The 21,015-nt window shown below is 46.6% G+C and overlaps 1 protein-coding gene across 10 annotated transcripts in view; it reads right to left on the bottom strand.

Moving 5' to 3' along the window:
• Window positions 1-21,015, bottom strand: part of LOC121858215 (microtubule-actin cross-linking factor 1-like) — a 252,430-nt gene that overhangs the window by 187,181 nt on the left and 44,234 nt on the right. For 6 of the 10 annotated variants that reach the window (XM_042354490.1, XM_042354492.1, XM_042354487.1 and 3 more), the window contains exons 2-3: window positions 17,640-17,701; window positions 14,250-14,251 (exon numbers count right to left, since the gene is read on the bottom strand). In XM_042354490.1, coding sequence (XP_042210424.1) covers window positions 14,250-14,251; window positions 17,640-17,701 — 64 coding nt within the window. The remainder of the gene's footprint in view (window positions 1-14,249; window positions 14,252-17,639; window positions 17,702-21,015) is intronic. The other 4 variants (XM_042354493.1, XM_042354495.1, XM_042354489.1 and 1 more) reach the window with 1 other exon arrangement.

Raw genomic sequence — 21,015 nt, 5'->3', positions numbered from 1 at the left:
TGACGACATAAGACCATATCTCATAAGACCATATCTATAAGGCTCTCTCTCACTACGGCGCAGAACACGAAGACTATACCTTAACCGGACACATTCTCTCAACCTCCGGACAGGGTATAGGCCGGTGCAAGACACTCTGAGCTGTACACCGTCCAGCCCCTCCGTAAGACTCGACACTCACATTAAGCAATAAGTCACCACTCCTCGTCCCACCTCATCGTTGCTCAAAGTTACGGGAGACGAACATAAATCATCGTGGTGTGTTGTGGAACTTGTGGTATATAACAAGCCTTCAAGATCCCCCATACAAGGTGATGATATATACAGTAGAGGTGAGGGTCGTGGTGCCTTGTGTTGGGTGGAGGCACAGTTGGGTACACCGGTGCTGTCATGCCATTAGTGCCAAAGTCGTCACAACAAACAGCACTCACATGTCACGCTGTCATACAATGCTTTGGGTCGTAAAGTCTTTATGTCTAAGCCTCGATGCAGGTCAAGTGGCAATAAATATAAAAGTGGCGCCTTATTCAGCTTTTATGACTGTTGCAAAGATTGTCAGAACACGCCCAGCAGGACACCGTTTAGAAAATCTGGCCTTGCAGTCACCATCGTCTTGAAGGGGAGAAAGGCCAGCACCTCGTACCCCTTAACTTAAACCTGTACCACTACAATCGTTTACTGCCGAGGGAGAATGTTGTTCAGATTGCATTCACGGACAAGTTTGGTCTTTTATGGTACTGTGAGAAGTTCAGGCATGACTATTATTCAGCAAATAAGAGAAAATGAGGCTGACCATATTGACAACTTGCGCACATGGAGGCTACTGGGCTAGGTGCTGGGGAGATGACTGCCTACCTGACTACTTCACCTGACACGGCCTGAGATGACACTTACGGCGTCACATCTGCTGCCAGGTTATCTATTTACCTACTGCAGGCGTCAACAGTTCGTCTACGTACCCACACCACTATCCCTTCAGTAAAAAAAAAAACAACACGATTCTAACTAGTGAATAATAAATTTTCTGAGACGAAGAATAAAAATAGTATACTACCTTTATATTCTCAAGAGAAATATCAATTGATAAGACCTTCGGGGTATTAAGATTCACCTAGGCTTAAAAATCTACCAAACCATCGTACCCTGCAGGCTACACCTATGGCTCCCCTATAGACAGGTAAGCCGTCACCATATGCATCACCACCTGAGGACTGCTACATGGATCACCCAGGAGTCGAGGGCGTTAAGGGACTTGGCCTGGCCGGTGAAGGTGTCCTACTTTACCTTTATGGTCAACTAGTCATACTGGGACTCTTGACAAAGACTAAACAGAGGCCGCAGCCGACACGCAGCCAGCGAGGTCGACGACAACAGCAGGAGCCTTGAGGGAGGACCGTCGTGCTGGAGCCATCGTGTGTGAGGATCGACGACGACAATGACAGTAAACGACGAAGGTGAATTTCCACGAGAGACAAAAGAGGAGAAGCCACGTAAAATTATTGTACAGACTCTGAGGTACTAGTCACGTTAACCCGTGAGGTAATGAGGTAATGAGGTAATGTGAGGTATATTTACACTAACACAGTCTTACTCTATCGTCTCCCTGTTGCTTCCCATGACTCAGGGGCTGGCCGTCCCTTATCGAGGCCAGAATATCTAATCGTATCAAGGTAATGTATTTCGGGGAGATACCAACACCTTCAATATACCTGGTAATTAGTCAAGTTCATTCACCTGAATGTCTGGCAGTTCAACAGAGTAAACTTAGATAATTGTGTATGGCTATGTTATATATATATATATATATATATATATATATATATATATATATATATATATATATATATATATATATATATATCACAAAGAGAAATAAAGACGAAAGCTAAGGTAAATATCAAGATTTATCTTATCCACGTTTTCATTGTGGATTTACATGAAATATATATATATATATATATATATATATATATATATATATATATATATATATATATATATATATATATATATATATATATATATATATATATGTGTGTGTGTATATATATATATACATACACACATTATCGAAAGATAGATTAAACTCTTTCTCCTCCCACCTTCTTCGTCTTCCACCCCAACTACACTATACCTGGGTCATGTTGTGTGTGTGTAGTGACGACCTCCCACAGTGACCATCACGGCGCCACCCGACAATATAACTCAACACCAATTGTCTTTAGTGTCCAAGTTCTTTTTTTTATATTAAAGGTTAATGACCGAGGCCTCACCTGTCTACCTAAGCGATAACACGGCCCCAGGTAAAACAGCAGCAGGAGCGGTTTGACAGGTATACTATGAATGCCTAATACAGTGGCGGTGTAGGCTGGACAAACTGACACAGACAGACAGATAAGAAGACCTGGTTGTCGCCTTTTGTCAATTGGTACATGAGTGAAAGTTGGTCTCGTTTTGGTGTCGACTAATATAGAGTCTTATACTGTACGTTGTATTGTTGTTTACCTCCCTCTCTGGTTGTCCTAATCTCTCTCTCTCTCTCTCTCTCTCTCTCTCTCTCTTTATGGCATACACCTCTTCATGCATTCTATTTACCACTACCCTATCCTATTCCATTCTTTCCCTCCATATATCTTCTCAACTTTTGTAACCCATGCCCTACCCTAACCCATGCCCTCCTAGACGTCCTCCCAACCCACACCCATCGTCCTCGCGTTCCCTCCACTTTATAGTTGCTTGCTCGACGTCACTCCTCATTCCCACGTCATCCATCACTGCCTTAGTCACCCAGCGGGAGACACCCACCAGTATACGTGAAACCCCACATCCATCACCACCACGACTACCAACATTCCCAGACGCTACCACCACCACCACAACTACTACCAACATCACTCCACCACCACTACCACCACCCCACACGTCACTCAATTCTCTGACGGCCATCACTGTGTGGGGTATACAGGCCGGGCGACCTGCATTGTGTTGGGGACTGGGTGTAGATGTGACCCGCATAGTGTATGATGCAGCACGTAGTAGCCCGCACTGTGTAGGGTCCTCCACGTATTGGCTCGCATAGTGACGGACACAGCACGTAGTGACCCGCATAGCAAACGTCTCGTGACTATGTATGCAAGGTAGACCTGCCACACCTCCACCCCCCAGCACGTGCTCACTCTGTCAACAACTACAGCCAGGTGTGAGGGAGGTTGGTCCCGGAGACTACCACTGCCAGACACAACCAACCCTACAGCACTACACTGTGGAACAACACACGTGGACTACAGGACTTGTCTCTTACCATGTTGGGTGTAGTTGTGTACTGTACAAGGAATGAGTCATGATGGATAACACCTGCTGATACACGGGCGTCGTTTTCATGCCAGACACCAATTAATACACATTATTCATCCTTCAATTATGTACAGTACAATGTGTAAAGAACTTATGACTGGAATATATTCATGGGTATACAATGCTATACACGGAGTAAACAAGAGTGTAAACAGAGACGTAAGGTCGCTCATATGCCGCGTCTGTTTACCTGTTTACCCAGTGGTCAAGCAGCACCCTCACACCTCCACCCTAATGAGTCACCCATCATCACAGTACCCAAAAACGAGTTACCTGCCCGGGTCGGCTGCCACCACCCCATCACCAGCCCGCCCACAGCCCTCAGGACAGATAAGGACCACACGCCCACACTTTCAAGTCCCTTTCAGCCCACTACGTCCGGGGACTGATTAGCTATGAACAGGTGACGCAGCGGATACAACTCTCACCTGTGTCGAGATAACAGCCGTCAGTCACACGATACCTAACATCACAAACACGCTACAAAAACGACACCTTATCAATCAACCAGAAACACCTACAGAGAGATGCAGCTGCGTGTTCATTCATATCTTAAGTGAGAGTGAATGGTGGATGATGTGTCTAGACGTGACGGTAAGATGTCGTTCAGCTTTTAACAAATTTAGTATCACCTGAAGAATCTCCACCCTAGTTTATTATTTCACCTGACGATTAACCACCCTAACGCTATTTTGGGGGATGGGGGTTAGGTTAGTGTTTGGTATGGTAGGGTAGTTAAGGTAGGGTATAGGTTCAAAACATACAACAGTCAGCCATATCAAGGCATCGGAAAATTACTAGTTTGTAAGGCAGAGGGAAGGAATGGCAGCAGCTGATGGGGAGATATAATGGGGGAGGGGTGTGTGGGGAGGGAGGAAAGGAGGTAGTGGGACTCTCTTCATTGAGCGAGGGAGGGAGGAGGAGGGATAACTATAGAGCGTAAGGTACAAATTTGTGGGTAACTTGGTGCAGTGGGGAAAAGGGAAGGGTTGAGGAATGGGGATATGAAGGGGGGGGTGAGATTGATGAAGGAAGGGATTGAAGGAAAGAAGGAAGGAGGGGTGGGATTGATGAAGGAAGGAAGGAAGGGATTGGAGGAAAAAAGGAAGGAGGGGTGGGATTGATGAAGGAAGGGATTGAAGGAAGGAAGGAAGTGATTGAAGGAAAGAAGGAAGGAAGGAAGGGATTGAAGAGGGAAGGAATGAATTGAAGCAAGAAGGAACGTATTGAAGAAGGGAGAGAAGGGGAGGGAAAAAAAAGGAATAGAGAGGGAGGTAGAGAGGGGAGAGATCCAGACAGACGGAGAGGAGCTGGTGACCACAAAAAACACACACTGGCATCTACTCATTTCCGGACCTACAGTATGTTGTCGGCACCGAGTGTTATCATTACATAACATGACCCACGTTCACTCCTGGCACTGAGTTACGAGACGGTTGAACCTTTAGGGATTTTAATCACTGTTTATACTGATCAGCTGATGTTTGTTTATATCGATCAGCTGACGACTGTTTACACCTATCAGTTGATGTCCGAGGGAGGGAGGGAGGAGGGAGGGAGGGAGGGAAGGGAGGAAGGAAGGAAGAAACGAAGGAAGGAAGGAAGGAAGGAAAGAAGGAAGGAAGGAAGGAAGGAAGGAAGGAAGGAAGGAGGGAGGGAGGGTAAAGAGAGGGGGAAAGGAGGTTGTTGAACGTTTATCAGCTGACGCCATGTTAGGTGGTGGTGCCATCCCTGAGGACGACTGTAGTGTAGCCAGACGAACATCACTACAAGACACCAAATCCCCATCTGAAAGTTCCCTGACACAACATAACTCGAACCTCCCATGGTGCTCCTTAATTGCCTCTAAGTTAATAAGACACAATGATTAATTAACCTCAAAAAGTTTCATGTGATAAAAATAAAACTTTCATCTGATAAAAAACATTAATCTGATAACATGAGAAAAAAAAGGTTTGACGTGATAATCTATAAAAAGAAAATCGAGACGAGAAGATTGTCAGAAACTGGTAACACTTGTGAGAAAATACTCTTGAATATTTGATAAGTTGATGTGAGAAAATACTCTTGAATATTTGATAAGTTGATAAGTGTTATTCTCTTATTGTGCCGCTTTATCGTGTGCACCTGGGAGGGCTGTGCTGTGCTGTGCTGGAGGAGATGTACAATAATCAAGTGCACAATAACCATTAAGGTAAACTGTGTAAACAACTTAGTAAAAACGACAGTAAACTAGACACCAACAGGTAAAGTGACATGGTAGACTAATTGACAGGTAAAGCCCTAAGATAAACTCCACAGGTAAACTATAAAATAACAGCAACAACACTAAAGTAAACTATATATCAACAGGTAAACACAACAGGTAAACTAAACAACTAAACCACCACAGCAACAGGTAAAGCAACAAGATAAACCACAACAACAGGTAATCAACGCCACAAGAGTATTAAGGAGCACAGCAACAGATAAATTATGCAGTAGTGGTCAGGTTCATCTACACGACCAAGAGGACGATATCAGGAGAGGAACAACACGCAGAAGGGATGACTTTCTCAAAAGGCATGGTCGTCCAGGTCCCCAATATGGTATAGGAGATGGTAGTTGTGGTGGCGGAGGGTAGTGGTGTGGTAGTAGTAAGGGTGAGGGATAATGGCGCTGGTGGTTGTTGTGGTGGTGAGAGAGAGAGAGAGAGAGAGAGAGAGAGACTTCATTAACGACGCGGGTGTAAACAAACAGTCCACTACTAATCTGTCCCTCACGCCCAGGACCACAGCTGTTAACAAGGCCCTTTACACTGGGCCTTCAGGAGATGAGGTGGTCGGCCATATTAGAGGGATGTATACAGGCGAGGAGGTGAGTAACTCCTCCAGGGTACAATGGCGTAGATACAAGACACAGGTAACTCGTTGTCACCCGTGCCATGTTGGGGGACATGGGGGGAGGGGACCTTGTCATACACCTACAGGACACCCACTCAGTAAACATGTTTGGTCATGTCAGGATCAGTGAAGGTAAGAGAGAGTTTTACCTGGTAGGAGAGGCTGTATACCTGTCCCTCACCAGGTACAAGGGAAGGGGGGCCTCTGGGGTTACCTGCCCCCCGTGACACACAAAGGTAGGAAACATTTTTAGTTATTCACAGAGTCTGAAGTCTTATCTATCTGTATAATTGTGATATTATGTACACAAACACACAATCAACAAAACATACACACAAACATTATATCAATACACCATGAACACAGACACATATTCAATGACTAAACACAAACACATTTAATAAGCCATGTACACAAACAATCAATATACCATGTACACAAACAATCAATATACCATGTACACAAACAATCAATATACCATGTACACAAACAATCAATATACCATGTACACAAACACACAATGAATGACGCAATACAAACACACTATAAAATTTCTCCGGTGTAAACAATATCCCCACAAAACCAAACAACAGACGTAAACACTTTCCCATTTGTTTATCATTTTAATATCAACACAGGAGACAAACACCTCACATGGGAAGGTAGTTAGGTGATCCATCTTCCTGTGTGTGTTTTGGGGGCAGCGTCTTTCAGGCCCCGGGAACGAAATATTAATCACATATATCACTGGGGTGTGTGTGTGTGTGTGGGTGCGTGTGTGTGTGTGTGTGTGTTTCAGTTATTATGATCAAGACCCGGGGGTGAGGTAGAGTGGTCTTTAGGGGGTGGAAGGGAGAGGAGTGGAGGAAGAGAAAGGGGGGAGGAAGAGGAAGGGGAGAATAAAGGTCAAAGGTCATACTGATAACTTTAACAAACTCTAATGAATCACCCAGAGATAACACACACACACACACAGTCACGCATGTCGTTGCTGGTCTACACGCAAGCAAGCAAAACAAAGTCGTATTGTAGTGTATTTATCATTTGTTTATAAAAGGGCGTGTGTGGGCGTTGGGGTGTGGGGGTGTGGTGTGTGGGGGCGCTGGGGGACGGGCGTGAGGGGGTGTAGGCGTAGGTGGTCGTGAGAGGGAGGGCGTTAACTCATCAACCTCTCTTGACAGCTCGCCAAGACCAGGAACCTAACCTAACCTACCCTAACATTAATCTCTATATATTTCCCCCTTTATAATTAATTAATGTTTTTTGTTGACGGAAGAGACAAGACGACATTAAAGTTATCTAAACATCTCAACACTGGACACCGACACTGCCCTTTGGTATAACACTGAGTCATCCATCACCCACTTAAAACCTCGATAATATTCACCTTTAATAAGCACACATCAGTCTCTCGTCACAAGGCTTATCTATCTGGCCTTTTAATCAACCCTTCACATATCAGCCGAGTATAATAATCTTTTACCGTAGGAGAAAGAACGTTAAGTGTTAAGTCATTATTATACTTCATATTTCAAGATAATTATCCGAATAAAAATAAGTAAATAAAAATATAGTCAGTAAACATTAAGGACTATTTGTTTTGGGGTAATTTTTTTCTTAACGTGATATACGGGTTTTTTTTTAAGGGGAAACATAGTTATTTTTATTTCAGGGTTAGTAAGATGTGTAGTGGTGGTGGTGGTTGTTGCAGCTTGTAGTGTATCGTTGCCATAAACCCTGACCCGACCAGCCCCCCAACCTCGCTCAACATGATAAGAAGTAATTGTTGTAAGTGAAGCCAATCTTCATTACTGGCTTCTGAGAATAGCCATGTCCGGGTGTGGGTGGTGGGTGTGTGTGGGTGTGGGGGCGATGCAGTGGCGGTGACCCGTGAGTTGCGGGGGGGGGGGGGGGAAGGAAGGGAAGAGGAGAACTGGTGGGGGTGGGTGGGTGGGTGGGTCGTGGATGGATGGGTTTTGTGGATGTGTTGATGAAATATGTCGGGGCGTGAGACAGTGTTACCAACAACAAGACTTCAGAAACGAATTCAAAAATATAATCATCTTTGTGTTTTCGTTAACTGAATACTGAATAAACTGATCTAAATGACTGACCGCACACTGACAGACAAAATGGCGCTAAATGTACACAGAGACTCATAAGCCTCGACCTGTTCTCTCTGCCCCAGGTGAGGTAAATCATTAAGGTGTGATACTCTTGGTCTGGGGTTTCCTTACGGTCCCTCCAGCCTACACCCCCCCCGTGTGTGTGTGATGCTGTTGCTACTTGATCAGATTATTAGCCACGGCCACTGACCCACCCCCTCTACCACTGGCCATTCCCTACCTATTGTGGTCAAGTCTCCTGGAACAACTGATAGTTCGTCCCACCAGATATTGTATGTTACTATCGCCACCTCACCCACTGACCCTCCCTTCCACCTAGAGTAAACCGTCACACTACAGTTTAAGGCAATCTGGTGGCACTGTAGATGTTAACACATACAGTGCCATAATAGTGCCTAACACCAACAGTGCCATCATACTGCCTAACACCTACAGTGCCATCATAGTGCCTAACACCTACAGTGCCATCATAGTGCCTAACACCTACAGTGCCATCACAGTGCTTATCACCTACAGTGCCATCATAGTGCCCACACTCCACAGTGCCATCACAGTGCCCAACACCTACAGTGCCATCACAGTGCCTTAACACCTACAGTGCCATCACAGTGCCTAACACCTACAGTGCCATCATAGTGCCTAACACTTAGTGCCATCACAGTGCCTAACACCTACAGTGCCATTATAGTGCCTAACACCTACAGTGCCATTATAGTGCCTAACACCTACAGTGCCATCATAGTGCCTAACACTTACAGTGCCATCACAGTGCCTAACACCTACAGTGCCATTATAGTGCCTAACACCTACAGTGCCATCATAGTGCCTAACACTTACAGTGCCATCACAGTGCCTAACACAGTGTCAAACACCTACAGTGCCATTATCTAACACCTACAGATATTGATAATGAAACCGTTTATTTAGCTGCCTACAGTGCCAATATCTAACACCGACAGTGCCAATATCTAACACCTACAGTGCCATCAGTGCCCTTCATATACTCAGTCTAGTACAAAGGGTAAGGCGTCTACTGTGTACATAAGGTGTTACATGTTGCTGGTGTGGTCACGGGGTTGTGGTGCCCGAGACGGTAACATAACGAGCGTGTCTGGAGCGTGGAGTGGTGGTGGCGGCGGACACCAGGCGGGAAGTACCTCCCCTCGCGCACATACACACGCGCGCACACACACACACACACCAAACCTTCATTCATTCTCGACCTACAACACTATCTAAGCTTTTAACCATTGTTTTAAAGTATCATTCGAATGTTGATCAGCTGAGCGAGACTATTTCCACACATGACTTAGGTGGGTTAAGATGGTGTCCGGTCTGTGTTGGTGAATGATAACAGTGAGTGTGTACCCCGACACCGTCCGTTAACCCCCTGGGTGCTTGTTGGACTCGCTTGGCTACTGCTTCTCTCTCTCTCTCTCTCACACACACATCACTACTGACCACACACGACGGTTAATATGCCCCAGATGGGTATTATATGCCATCTGGCGCCGAAGTTATTCTATGGCCAGACACGGTTAAGGCGGGGTTCTCTATGCGCATGCCAAGGTTGGCCGGCCAGCCAGCCGGGATGCACTGATCGCGCCATTACCCACCCGCATGCCTGCCTGCTTACATCCATCCACCCACCACGCACATCCATGCACCAAACCACCTTGTTCTCGCCGCCTTAACACCTCTTTACATATACATCACAATGTTGATAAAGTGATGCAACACGTGTGCAAACATATTTGATATTGATAAATCAACACGACCACTCGGGCCAGCAAGTGTGGCTTTACATTGTATTCTTTTCCCCACAACTTCAACAATCTTTCCATACAGTGACTCAGGACTCCCCCGACCTCTCTCTACCTTTTCTCTGGGACGGAAGCACAACATCCCTGTATAATGTGACATAAACTAAGCTAAATCTATTTGACTAGGGTGGAGTTACGAGGTGCTGTATGTTGTTTCACCCGCTAGAAGTCTGGTGGGGATGACGGAGGAGGCGGTGAAGGGGAGGGAGGCCGCGAGGTTATCACAACGGGGAAGTCGACCTAATGGATAATAAATGAGACCAAATGGGGTTTAGACGCGGGGGTAAAGTTTGATTAATGGTCGACGCTCATGGTGGAGAGGTGACAGTAATGAGGGAGGTGTGAGGGGGGCGAGTCAACACACACACACAGTTACTCTTTCCATTCTTTCAAGATCGTAAAATATATCAATCTATTCCCTCATCATTTACGTTCCAGTTGTCCCTTGAAGGTTAGGCTAGGTTAGAGCTCCCAGGAACTACAGCTAACTGGGGCGAGTAACTACCACAGGATCCAGGGGGAGAAGGCGAGTTTTGGGAAGGGTTTGTGGTTGGGCGGTCTAGCGAGGCAGTACTCAACCGGCCATCACGACTCCAAGGCAATGATTCCAAGCTGATTCCTGCTCGCCACTCCTAGCCGACTCTTCGCCATTCTTACCGGAGTATTCACCAATCCTAGCTGATTATTCGTCAATCCTAGCTGACTCTTCGCCACTCCTAGCTAATTCTTCGCCACTCCTAGCTAATGCGGTGTCCAAAAATCCCCACGCCGAACTTATATGAACTCAGCTATTTGGAATTATTATTGTTGTTTTCATTTTCAGTCATAAGCCTAGCTAAGACCTTTGTATCTTCCTGGTTTGTTTTTCCTCTCAGTCTGTGGCACTTCCCCCATTACCTGTCTCTGCCCAGATCCTGCCACACTACACAGTGTCTGGTCATGTGTTGCGTCTGTCTCCAACACACTCCCTGGACCTTGTTGCTACTTTTTTGGACACCAACACTACTTGACTCTCTGACACTACTTGACACCAACACCCTTTAACCATAATAATATTTAACTTTAAGTATCCCTGCTACATGATTCACCAATCTTTGCCTCCACTCGGGTAGATAAAGGACTATACCGCAAGGCTGTAGTGTTGACCCGTGTGGACACAAAGTTCTCATAGTGCCACATACAGCACCAGGGTATAACTATCTATCTAACTATAACTAACTTCAATTCATTAACTAACTCCAACTCATTATCTATCTAACTATAACTTACTAACTCGTGATGTTCGTAACGTGATGGACACTTAACCGATACAGTGCCACTGGTCTAGACACTCCTACTACTACAACGAGCATCATGAGTGCCACCAATAATAATCAGACCATGTTTGGGCAAGAGAGCCATGCACAGAGAGGCAAGAAAACAAAAAAAAAAGATCTTTAAATTAAAAGTAAATATACAACTAAAGTGGGCAAGGGGGTAGGAGGGTGGCGGCGGGGTGAGGAGAGGACCCTGAGGAGGCAAGCAGAAGCACACCTCATTACCCTCTGTCAGTTATTCCATTTAATTAATTAGTTATGCAGAGGTTGTGTGTGTGGGCGCCGCCGGGTAGGAGGAGCAGGGGCGAGGTACGATTGGAATGTGCAGTGAAGGATGGATGAAGGAGGGAGGGGTGAGTGGGTAGGAGTGGGTTCTGCAGGTAGGGACAGGGTGGGATGGGGTGGGCGTGGTGGGGTGGCCAGTGCCGCGGTTTGCTGACCAAATAGGGTGCATTCTTAGTGCGTCTCACCCCACCCCAGGCGACCTGTCCTCACCCCCGACACACCTTCATTTTATCCCTCTCCCTCCTTCATCATTTTATCCCTCTCCCTCCTTTATCGTCAATCCCTCTCCCTCCTTCATCGTCAATATCATCCTCCTTCCCTCCACCTCTTATTATCACAACTATTCTGCTCCATTTATTAACCTCTTCTCCTTTGTCGTGCACCCTAACACCCTTCCACTGTCATCCTCCATATCTCCATCCTCAACCATGAAGCTCTTCTCCTCCTCGCGTCTCTACCATCTACCTCCTTCACCATCATATGTCATAGTATCATACATTTATCATACGAATCTCTTCTCCTCCCTCCACCAACACAGTAACCTCCTCCACTTCCAAACCTCTACTACCACCATCACCCCTCCACCACCATCACCCCTCCACCACCATCACCCCTCTACCACCATCACCCCTCTACCACCACAGCTCCACCACCATCACCCCTCCACCACCATCACCCCTCCACCACCATCACCCTCCACCACCATCACCCCTCTACCACCATCACCCCTCTACCACCATCACCCTCCACCACCACAGCACTCCTCACCCTCCACCACCATCACCCCTCCACCACCATCACCCCTCCACCACCATCACCCCTCCACCACCATCACCCCTCTACCACCATCACCCCTCCACCACAACACCCCCCCTCCTCCATCACCTCCCGTCCCAACCCCTCCATAGTGTCACCCCAACATAAAAAAAAAATCATTAAAAACACAATAAGCCGAGAGCTGTCTGTCCCCGCGGGGCTTAACAACCTTTCAACGACATCTTACGCATCACTTTACAACGTGTGTTTGTTTGTCTTCCAGCAGTGACAAGAACAACAAATTGTCCCCCAAAAAAATTTCGTGAAAAACAAATATCAACTCGGATAGAAAAGTCAACATTTACGCATCTCTGTTTTATCTGGGTAAAACACGCGCGTCTTAACACACAAACACGGCCATAAAACACCCAACAGCTGGAGGAGGTTGACACATGACGTAAAACACAAAACAAACAACACCTTCCTAGAAAAAAAATTTGTCTCCCCCAGGATGGATGACGATGCTGTAAAAATAACATTTAGCGTCTCACATCGTCACCCTTCCTCTACTCTCCCTCCAGAGAGCTAACAGAGAAGCCAGACGAGCCCGTGACGTCACCACTCCAGCACAGGATATAAACAACACCTCGCCAATTAGGTGGTGACACGGGCGTCTCCTCTCCCTTCACCCCCGCCCACTCCGCCCCCTTTTCCCCTCGCCCTCAGGGCACACAAGGGGACTCACTCCTCGACAGTTCCCCCGCGGGCAAAGAAAACAGAGAGACGGGCAATAGTCGACCGTATCGCTAGGGACCGTCCGTACGTCTCCGACCGATTGACTGACTGACAGAATGGTTTACTATCTAACAGTCTAACGGATTAACTGGTTTCCCTCCTGTATACGTACGAGGCAGGTACCTCCCCCACGTTAACAGGGCGACTGTCGATCATATCTATGGTGACGTGTTTAGTCTGCCTGACCTTCTGTCTCACACCCGTCCCCCACAAGAATGTTAACCCAGACAGAACTCGGTGCCTTTCCTGACATTCTGACAAAGGTTAACGAGAGACAAATGAGACGTAATTAAAGTCGTGATTATGTTAGTGTGGGCCGTGTAGCGTGGGCCGTGTAGCGTGGGCCGTGTATGCTGCCGAAAGATGTTGACTCCGGTTAGGTTAGGTTAGGTTAAGTACTTTCCGAGACTCGAGATAATTATACCATCTGTTGTCTGAATTCATCAAATGCCGTCCCCCTAACACACACACACAGAGTGCCATGTGGTGCCAACTCGACAAGTGACCCACCATCAAATGTAAGTTGGGGCTACTGCCAGGTAGGTTAACCAATGTTACGGCACAACACCTCATTAAGAGTGCCAGCCAGGTAACATACAGGTGCAGGAGACGGTAAGGGGGATTATCTAGTTCATTTAACTAACCCATAGTACAGGTAAAGAGGGATCGCCTGAAGATTAGGCACCCCAGTTTATTTCACCTGATTATATAACCTAACCTAACCTAATCTAACCTTACGTAACCTAGCCTTACATAACCTAATCTAACCTTACCTAACCTTACGTTGGGTTGTGTTAGGTTAGGTTCAACAATTTATCTCTGTTTCTGTCCTAGTGTCAGGTGTTGACGGAAGGTAGGGGAGGGGTGAGGCAGGTGCGCGATGCAGTACTAGACCTTAATTACAGGTGAGACCGCTTCCTGCATTCCCACCCCCTCCCAACACCTCACTCAAATGATGTCGCTCCACCCAGTGTGTGTGTGTGTGTGTGTGTGTGTAATAATAATAATAATAATAATAATAATTAACGTTTTATTGAAAGAGCTTGGCAGCTAGAAGGCTGAAAATATACAGTTACATAATTGGGGAATGGGTTTCGATTTACAAATAATATACAAGTAACATAAGTGACACAAATAAGACATATAATAACTAGATGGGGAAAAGCTCAAACTACAGTTCATTTCAACATAGTGACAGTGCAAGTAGTAGTATTTACTGAGAGTGAATACACTGGTTTATTACAAGTTATTGATAATTTTTACAATGGTTGGGACTGGGCTGTTCTTATAGCGATCAGTTCGTGCACGTATGGGCTGGATGCGGTTGTGGTGTCGAACAGCAATTCTCGGGCGAGGGATCTCAGGCGGTAGTAGGAGCCGGTGTCGAGGATGTATGTGTGTACGATTGCCCAGCCCTCAGCAACACACACCCTCACTCAACAGGGGATGCAACAGGCTAACAGGACGCAACAGGTAGACAGGAGACGCAACAAGTCAACAGATGCCAGGGACCTATATGACATCGGCACGGAGACGGGGAAGGGGGGAGGGAGAGGGGGACACACACACACACGCACACGCGCGCGCACGCACACACACACACACACACACACACACACACCACCGGATACCTTCACCATCCCCACACTATACTGGGCCTTGCTTCACACATCCTCACTATAAATAACTCCACAGTCACTAGATTTCATTCCTAGAAAGTGGTTTGTAATTCAGAAAGTTTACACTGACATCGGTACAGTTAGTTTCCCAGCGTCAGCTATTGTTTCAGGCGTCAGCTACAGGTAATCTCCAGGTGTTGACGCGATCAGAGAGCTGGCGGACCATAATAATAATCAACCTAAATTGTAAGTCTTTTTGGTCACTGAGAAATCTGAAAGTCTGAATCTCTTTACTTAATCTAACCTGGCTTGACCTAGTTTAACCTAACCTGGCTTGACCTAGTTTAACCTAACCGAACACAAGGCATCACCAGCTAATTACTTGGCGTTTCCATGTTTACCAAGTACGAGTTAACCTAATATTGTACAGATTTTAACACGAGTATTATGACCAGACTACACCAGGACTCGGGTCAAGGGTCAAGTGAAGGACAGAGAGAGAGAAGGAGGGAGGGAGAAGGAGGGAGGGAGAAGGAGGGAGAGAGAAGGAGGGAGGGAGGGAGGAAGGTGGGGAGGGAAGGAAGGTGGGGATGGAGAGAGTGGGAGGGAGAGACGGAGGGAGGGAAAGAGAAGTGGAGGGAGGGAGGGAACACACAGTCATGCGTCAAGTCATCACACATGAGTCAAACATAAACACGTTACTGTCAGGTCCACTTTGTGTTTACGTCAGAGTGGCGGCCGCTGGGCTGGAGGATATTATGTAAGTAAGCTTTGTGCATCTCTGACACAGTTATTTACACTCACTCACTCACTCACTCACGCACGCACGCACGCACGCACTCACTGGCTCGGTAGCTCGCTCACTCACTGGCTCGAACACTCACTCAATCGCTCGCTGGCTCACTCACTCACTCACTAAATCACTCACTCAATCGCTCACTCACTGGCTCACTCACTCACTCAAACTCCAGGAATTCTCACCATGCTGTTAATGTTTATTCTTTATTTACATATTTCCACACACTGGTCTGGAGCCTTAGTTTAGCTGATACCTGGAATTACTCTCCATTCCGTAACTGTTACCATTGACGTCACTCACACGCTGGGGGCGACCCACTTACTCTACTGTTTCTCCATATAAGGATTGACACATGACTTTCATTGTTATTATTATTAGGAAACACAGTGTGAACAGCCAAGACCTTAAGCTACTTAATTTGTAATAAATAAATGGGTGAAGCATCGCCAGGAGATAGTACAGTCTCACAGAAGGAGGTTAGGTTAGGTTAGTCTCTCAATCAACCCACAGGCTGTAATATGCCTACAGCAGCGGGCAACAACGCGGCGCGGGGTCGAAGAGGTCGTCTACTTCAAGCTTGGTAACAGACAGCTGCTGAGGCACAAGAAGCCTCAAAATCGTCTCGAGATCAACTTCAAATAAACATCCCGGCCCTCGGTACTGGCTCCCTGTAACCTGATCCTCGACACAGCGTGCCCTCAGCCCCAGAGCCTGTCGGGCGGCGCCCACACTCACACCTGACCCATTAGCATGTGTTAACTGCGGGGACGGGGCGAGAAATCAATTATGACGGGTAGGTCGAGGGCGGCGCTGGGAGCCAGGTGTGTCGACCGCAGCGCCGCACCACACCTGAGACACTATAAACAAGTCAGTTACTCCCAAAACTCAAGACCTCAAGATAGATCATAAACTCCATAAAACGAACATTAAGACAGGGAGAGGGAGACGGACCCCGTTATGCTTTATATAGATTTTACCCTAAGTCAGTATATCCCCGTGTTTACTGCCCTCCATTCCCCGCCACGTGAGGGCGGTGAGAGGCAGGAGTCACCAGCTTACAACACTGCCTCTCACAAACAATACCATGACATTGCCTGTGCCCGCCACAGTACCAATACCCCCAGGAGAGCTGCCCTCTAGCCACCACAACACACCTGGCCATAAATAGCCGTGATGTCAGGTGTGTTGGTGGCCCATGACGTAAGCGGCAGTAAGGCTCGCTGTACCCCTCTATAAAACAACGTCGGAACACCTGTGTCCCGAGATAACACAATCTGTGTAACCAACCTAAGATCCTCTAAGCTCTACCTGGCCTGCTGTTATACTTCTTGAGTGTCGGTCAGAGGTAAAACCCAGCTTTAACCTCCAGCTGATCAACACACAACCACAAGGTCGAGTGTCATTCCAAGTACGAGGTGGAATTCAACCTAACCTCGCTCGAGTTTCAGCCGCACCGCCCCGCCCACCTCAAGTCGCCGGAGTGTTGTGATAACTAAGAGCTGTAAAAGTGCGTCAACACAGAGCTCGAGTGTTCCTAAAACCAACACCATGACGGCGACGGGGGAGATTATGTCTCTGAAAACATCATTTAAAAGTCAAAACAAAGAGGCGATGACCTACCTCGAGGGTTGGTGGTGACGCCTCCACGAGAGATGGTGGAGAGACTGTGTGTGTGTGTGTGTGTGTGTGTGTGTGTGTGTGTGTGTGTGTGTGTGTGTGTCCGTCCCAACCTGTGTACACACCTATACTCATTTTCCCTACCTACATACTTCTCCTTCTTTCCTTCTCTTCCGCCTTCCTTCATCTCTTCCCCTCTCTCTATCCACGTCTTCCTCCCTCTCCTCTCTTCCCTCCCTCCCTCCCAAACACCCGCCTCGTACCTACCTTTTTCAAATGTTTGTTCACCCATTTTGTGAATGTCTTCTTCTGGATGGCGTCTCGTTCGTCTGTGGAGAGAGAACAGGAAGAACAAATTAATTAAAGGTCGACAGAACATGTTGAACAAGATAATATTGGTTGATAACAAACGAAGAACAAAATAATAATAATAATAACATGGGGAGCAAAACAAGATAACATTGTCTGATAACACATGAAGAACGATATAACATCGCCTGATAACACATGGAGAACAAGATAACCATAGTCAATAACACTTTGAAGAACAAACTAAACGCCGATTGATAAGAGAGAGAGAGAGAGAGAGAGAGAGAGAGAGAGAGAGAGAGAGAGCCCCCCTCCACCCTGACGTTATCGGAATTACATCAGTTTCCCAATTTTTTTATTACATGATTTATTAATAAGACTCATCTAATGGCAGGGGAGGAGAGGTATGAAACGGGGAGATAATTAGACCCTCCCCTCCCTTCCTCCCCATTCCCTCCCATTCCCACCAATCACCTCCTCCTCTTCCCCTCTCATTATCTCTCAACCTATCTGTCTCCCGTCGGTATAAACGCCCGAGAGGAGGAGAGAGACGGGAAGGAGGCCACGACAACACACACACACACACACACACACACACACACACACACACACACACACACACACACACACACACGTATCAATTCACTTGCAGTCAGAGATTAAAACAACAATTCACTTCAATCTCATGACTAAAGCGCTGATAACTTTCTCCTATTCTGGGGACAAGGTCAGGCCCCTGGTGTCACCGCCCTTAGTCTGTTGCCATTTGCCGAGGGTTGCCATTACTATTATTGCCACCGTGGGAGAGGAGATTAATGGCAACTTTCAAGATACATTTTGCTCTGACTGTTCTATTTTGATCTCTCTCTCTCTCTCTCTCTCTCTCTCTCTCAGATGGTACACACGCCAAGCAGGAGGTACAGAGCAGCAGCAGTAAGGTACAGTAGAGGTACGGTCTAAGTGTACCCCGGTGCATCACCAGTAATAAGGTCAGTTGTACCGGAGCCTAAGAGAACAGTCACCCACCAAACACACACACACACCTCATACTCTTACAACACCAAACACACTCTTACAACACACACACACACTCCTACAACACACCAAACACACTCTCAACATCAAACACACTCTCTCCTCAACACACCAAACACACTCTCCTCAACACACAAAACACACTCTCCTCAACACACCAAACACACTCTCCTCAACACACCAAACACACTCTCCTCAACACACCAAACACTCTCCTCCAACACACAAACACACACACTCCTCAACACACCAAACACTCTCCTCAACACACCAAACACACACTCCTCAACACACCAAACACCTCCTCAACACACCAAACACACACTCCTCCAACACACCAAACACACACTCCTCAACACACCAAACACACACTCCTCAACACACCAAACACACTCCTCAACACACCACACACACACTCCTCAACACACCAAACACACACTCCTCAACACACCAAACACACACTCCTCAACACACCAAACACACTCCTCAACACACTAACACACACTCTCAACACACCAAACACACTCTCTCAACACACAAACACACTCTCCTCAACACACCAAACACACTCTCCAACACACCAAACACACTCCTCCAACACACCTAACACACTCTCCTCAACACACCAAACACACCTCCTCAACACACCAAACACACACTCCTCAACACACAAACACACTCTCCTCAACACACCAACACACACTCCTCCAACACACCAAACACACACTCCTCAACACACCAAACACACTCTCCTCAACACACCAAACACACTCTCCTCAACACACCAAACACACTCCTCAACACACACCAAACACACTCAACACACCAAACACACACTCCTCAACACACCAAACACACACTCCTCAACACACCAAACACACACTCCTCAACACACCACACACACACTCCTCAACACTATAACTCTTCCACCATAATTTACACATTAAATCTGTCCCTCACCCAAAAATGCTTAATCGTGTCACCACCTCACGCTTAAAGCTTAAAGAGACGGTAGCAAGAGACGGCTGTAAGAGACGGTTGTAAGGGACGGTTGTAACGGACGGTAGTAAGAGACGGTTGTTAGAGACGATAGGAGACAGAGACGATAGTAGCAAGAGACGGTACCAGCAAGGCGGTACCAACAAGAGACGGTACCAACAGAAGACGGTACCAACAAGAGACGGTACCAACAAGAGACGGTACCAGCAAGAGACGGTAGCAACAGAGACACAAGTCAAGCAGAGACGGTAGCAAGAGACGGTACCAGCAAGAGACGGTACCAGCAAGAGACGGTACCAGCAAGAGACGGTAGCAACAAGAGACACAAGTCAAGCAAGAGACGGTAGCAAGAGACGCGAGTTAACGACCTGACAGCATCATCAAGAACTTTACTGTCATAACACGGTGGTTAGCTACTGAGTAATTATATGACTAAAGGAGGTGAAATTTGACTGTGTACGATCTGTGTGTACGATCTGTGTGTACGATCTGTGTGTATGATCTGTGTGTACGATCTGTGTGTACGATCTGTGTGTACGATCTGTGTGTATGATCTGTGTGTATGATCTGTGTGTATGATCTGTGTGTATGATCTGTGTGTACGATCTGTGTGTATGATCTGTGTGTATGATTCTGTGTGTACGATCTGTGTGTATGATCTGTGTGTATGATCTGTGTGTACGATCTGTGTGTACGATCTGTGTGTACGATCTGTGTGTACGATCTGTGTGTACGATCTGTGTGTATGATCTGTGTGTGTACGATCTGTGTGTACGATCTGTGTGTACGATCTGTGTGTACGATCTGTGTGTACGATCTGTGTCGATCTGTGTACGATCTGTGTGTACGATCTGTGTATGATCTGTGTGTATGATCTGTGTACGATCTGTGTGTACGATCTGTGTGTATTGTTTGTGTACGATCTGTGTATGAGCTGTGTGTACGATCTGTGTGTACGATCTGTGTGTATGATCTGTGTGTATGATCTGTGTGTACGATCTGTGTGTACGATCTGTGTGTATGATCTGTGTGTACGATCTGTGTGTACGATCTGTGTGTATGAGCTGTGTGTATGAGCTGTGTGTATGAGCTGTGTTAGATCTGTGTGTACGATCTGTGTGTATGATCTGTGTGTACGATCTGTGTGTATGATCTGTGTGTACGATCTGTGTGTACGATCTGTGTGTACGATCTGTGTGTATGAGCTGTGTGTATGAGCTGTGTGTATGATCTGTGTGTACGATCTGTGTGTACGATCTTGTATGATCTGTTGTACGATCTGTGTGTATGATCTGTGTGT

Source organism: Homarus americanus, unplaced genomic scaffold (assembly GCF_018991925.1).
Source record: "Homarus americanus isolate GMGI-L3 unplaced genomic scaffold, GMGI_Hamer_2.0 scaffold57980, whole genome shotgun sequence".
NCBI lineage: Eukaryota > Metazoa > Arthropoda > Malacostraca > Decapoda > Nephropidae > Homarus > Homarus americanus.
The sequence above is the reverse complement of the archived record's forward strand: the minus strand, read 5'-3'. Positions and strand labels throughout refer to the sequence as shown.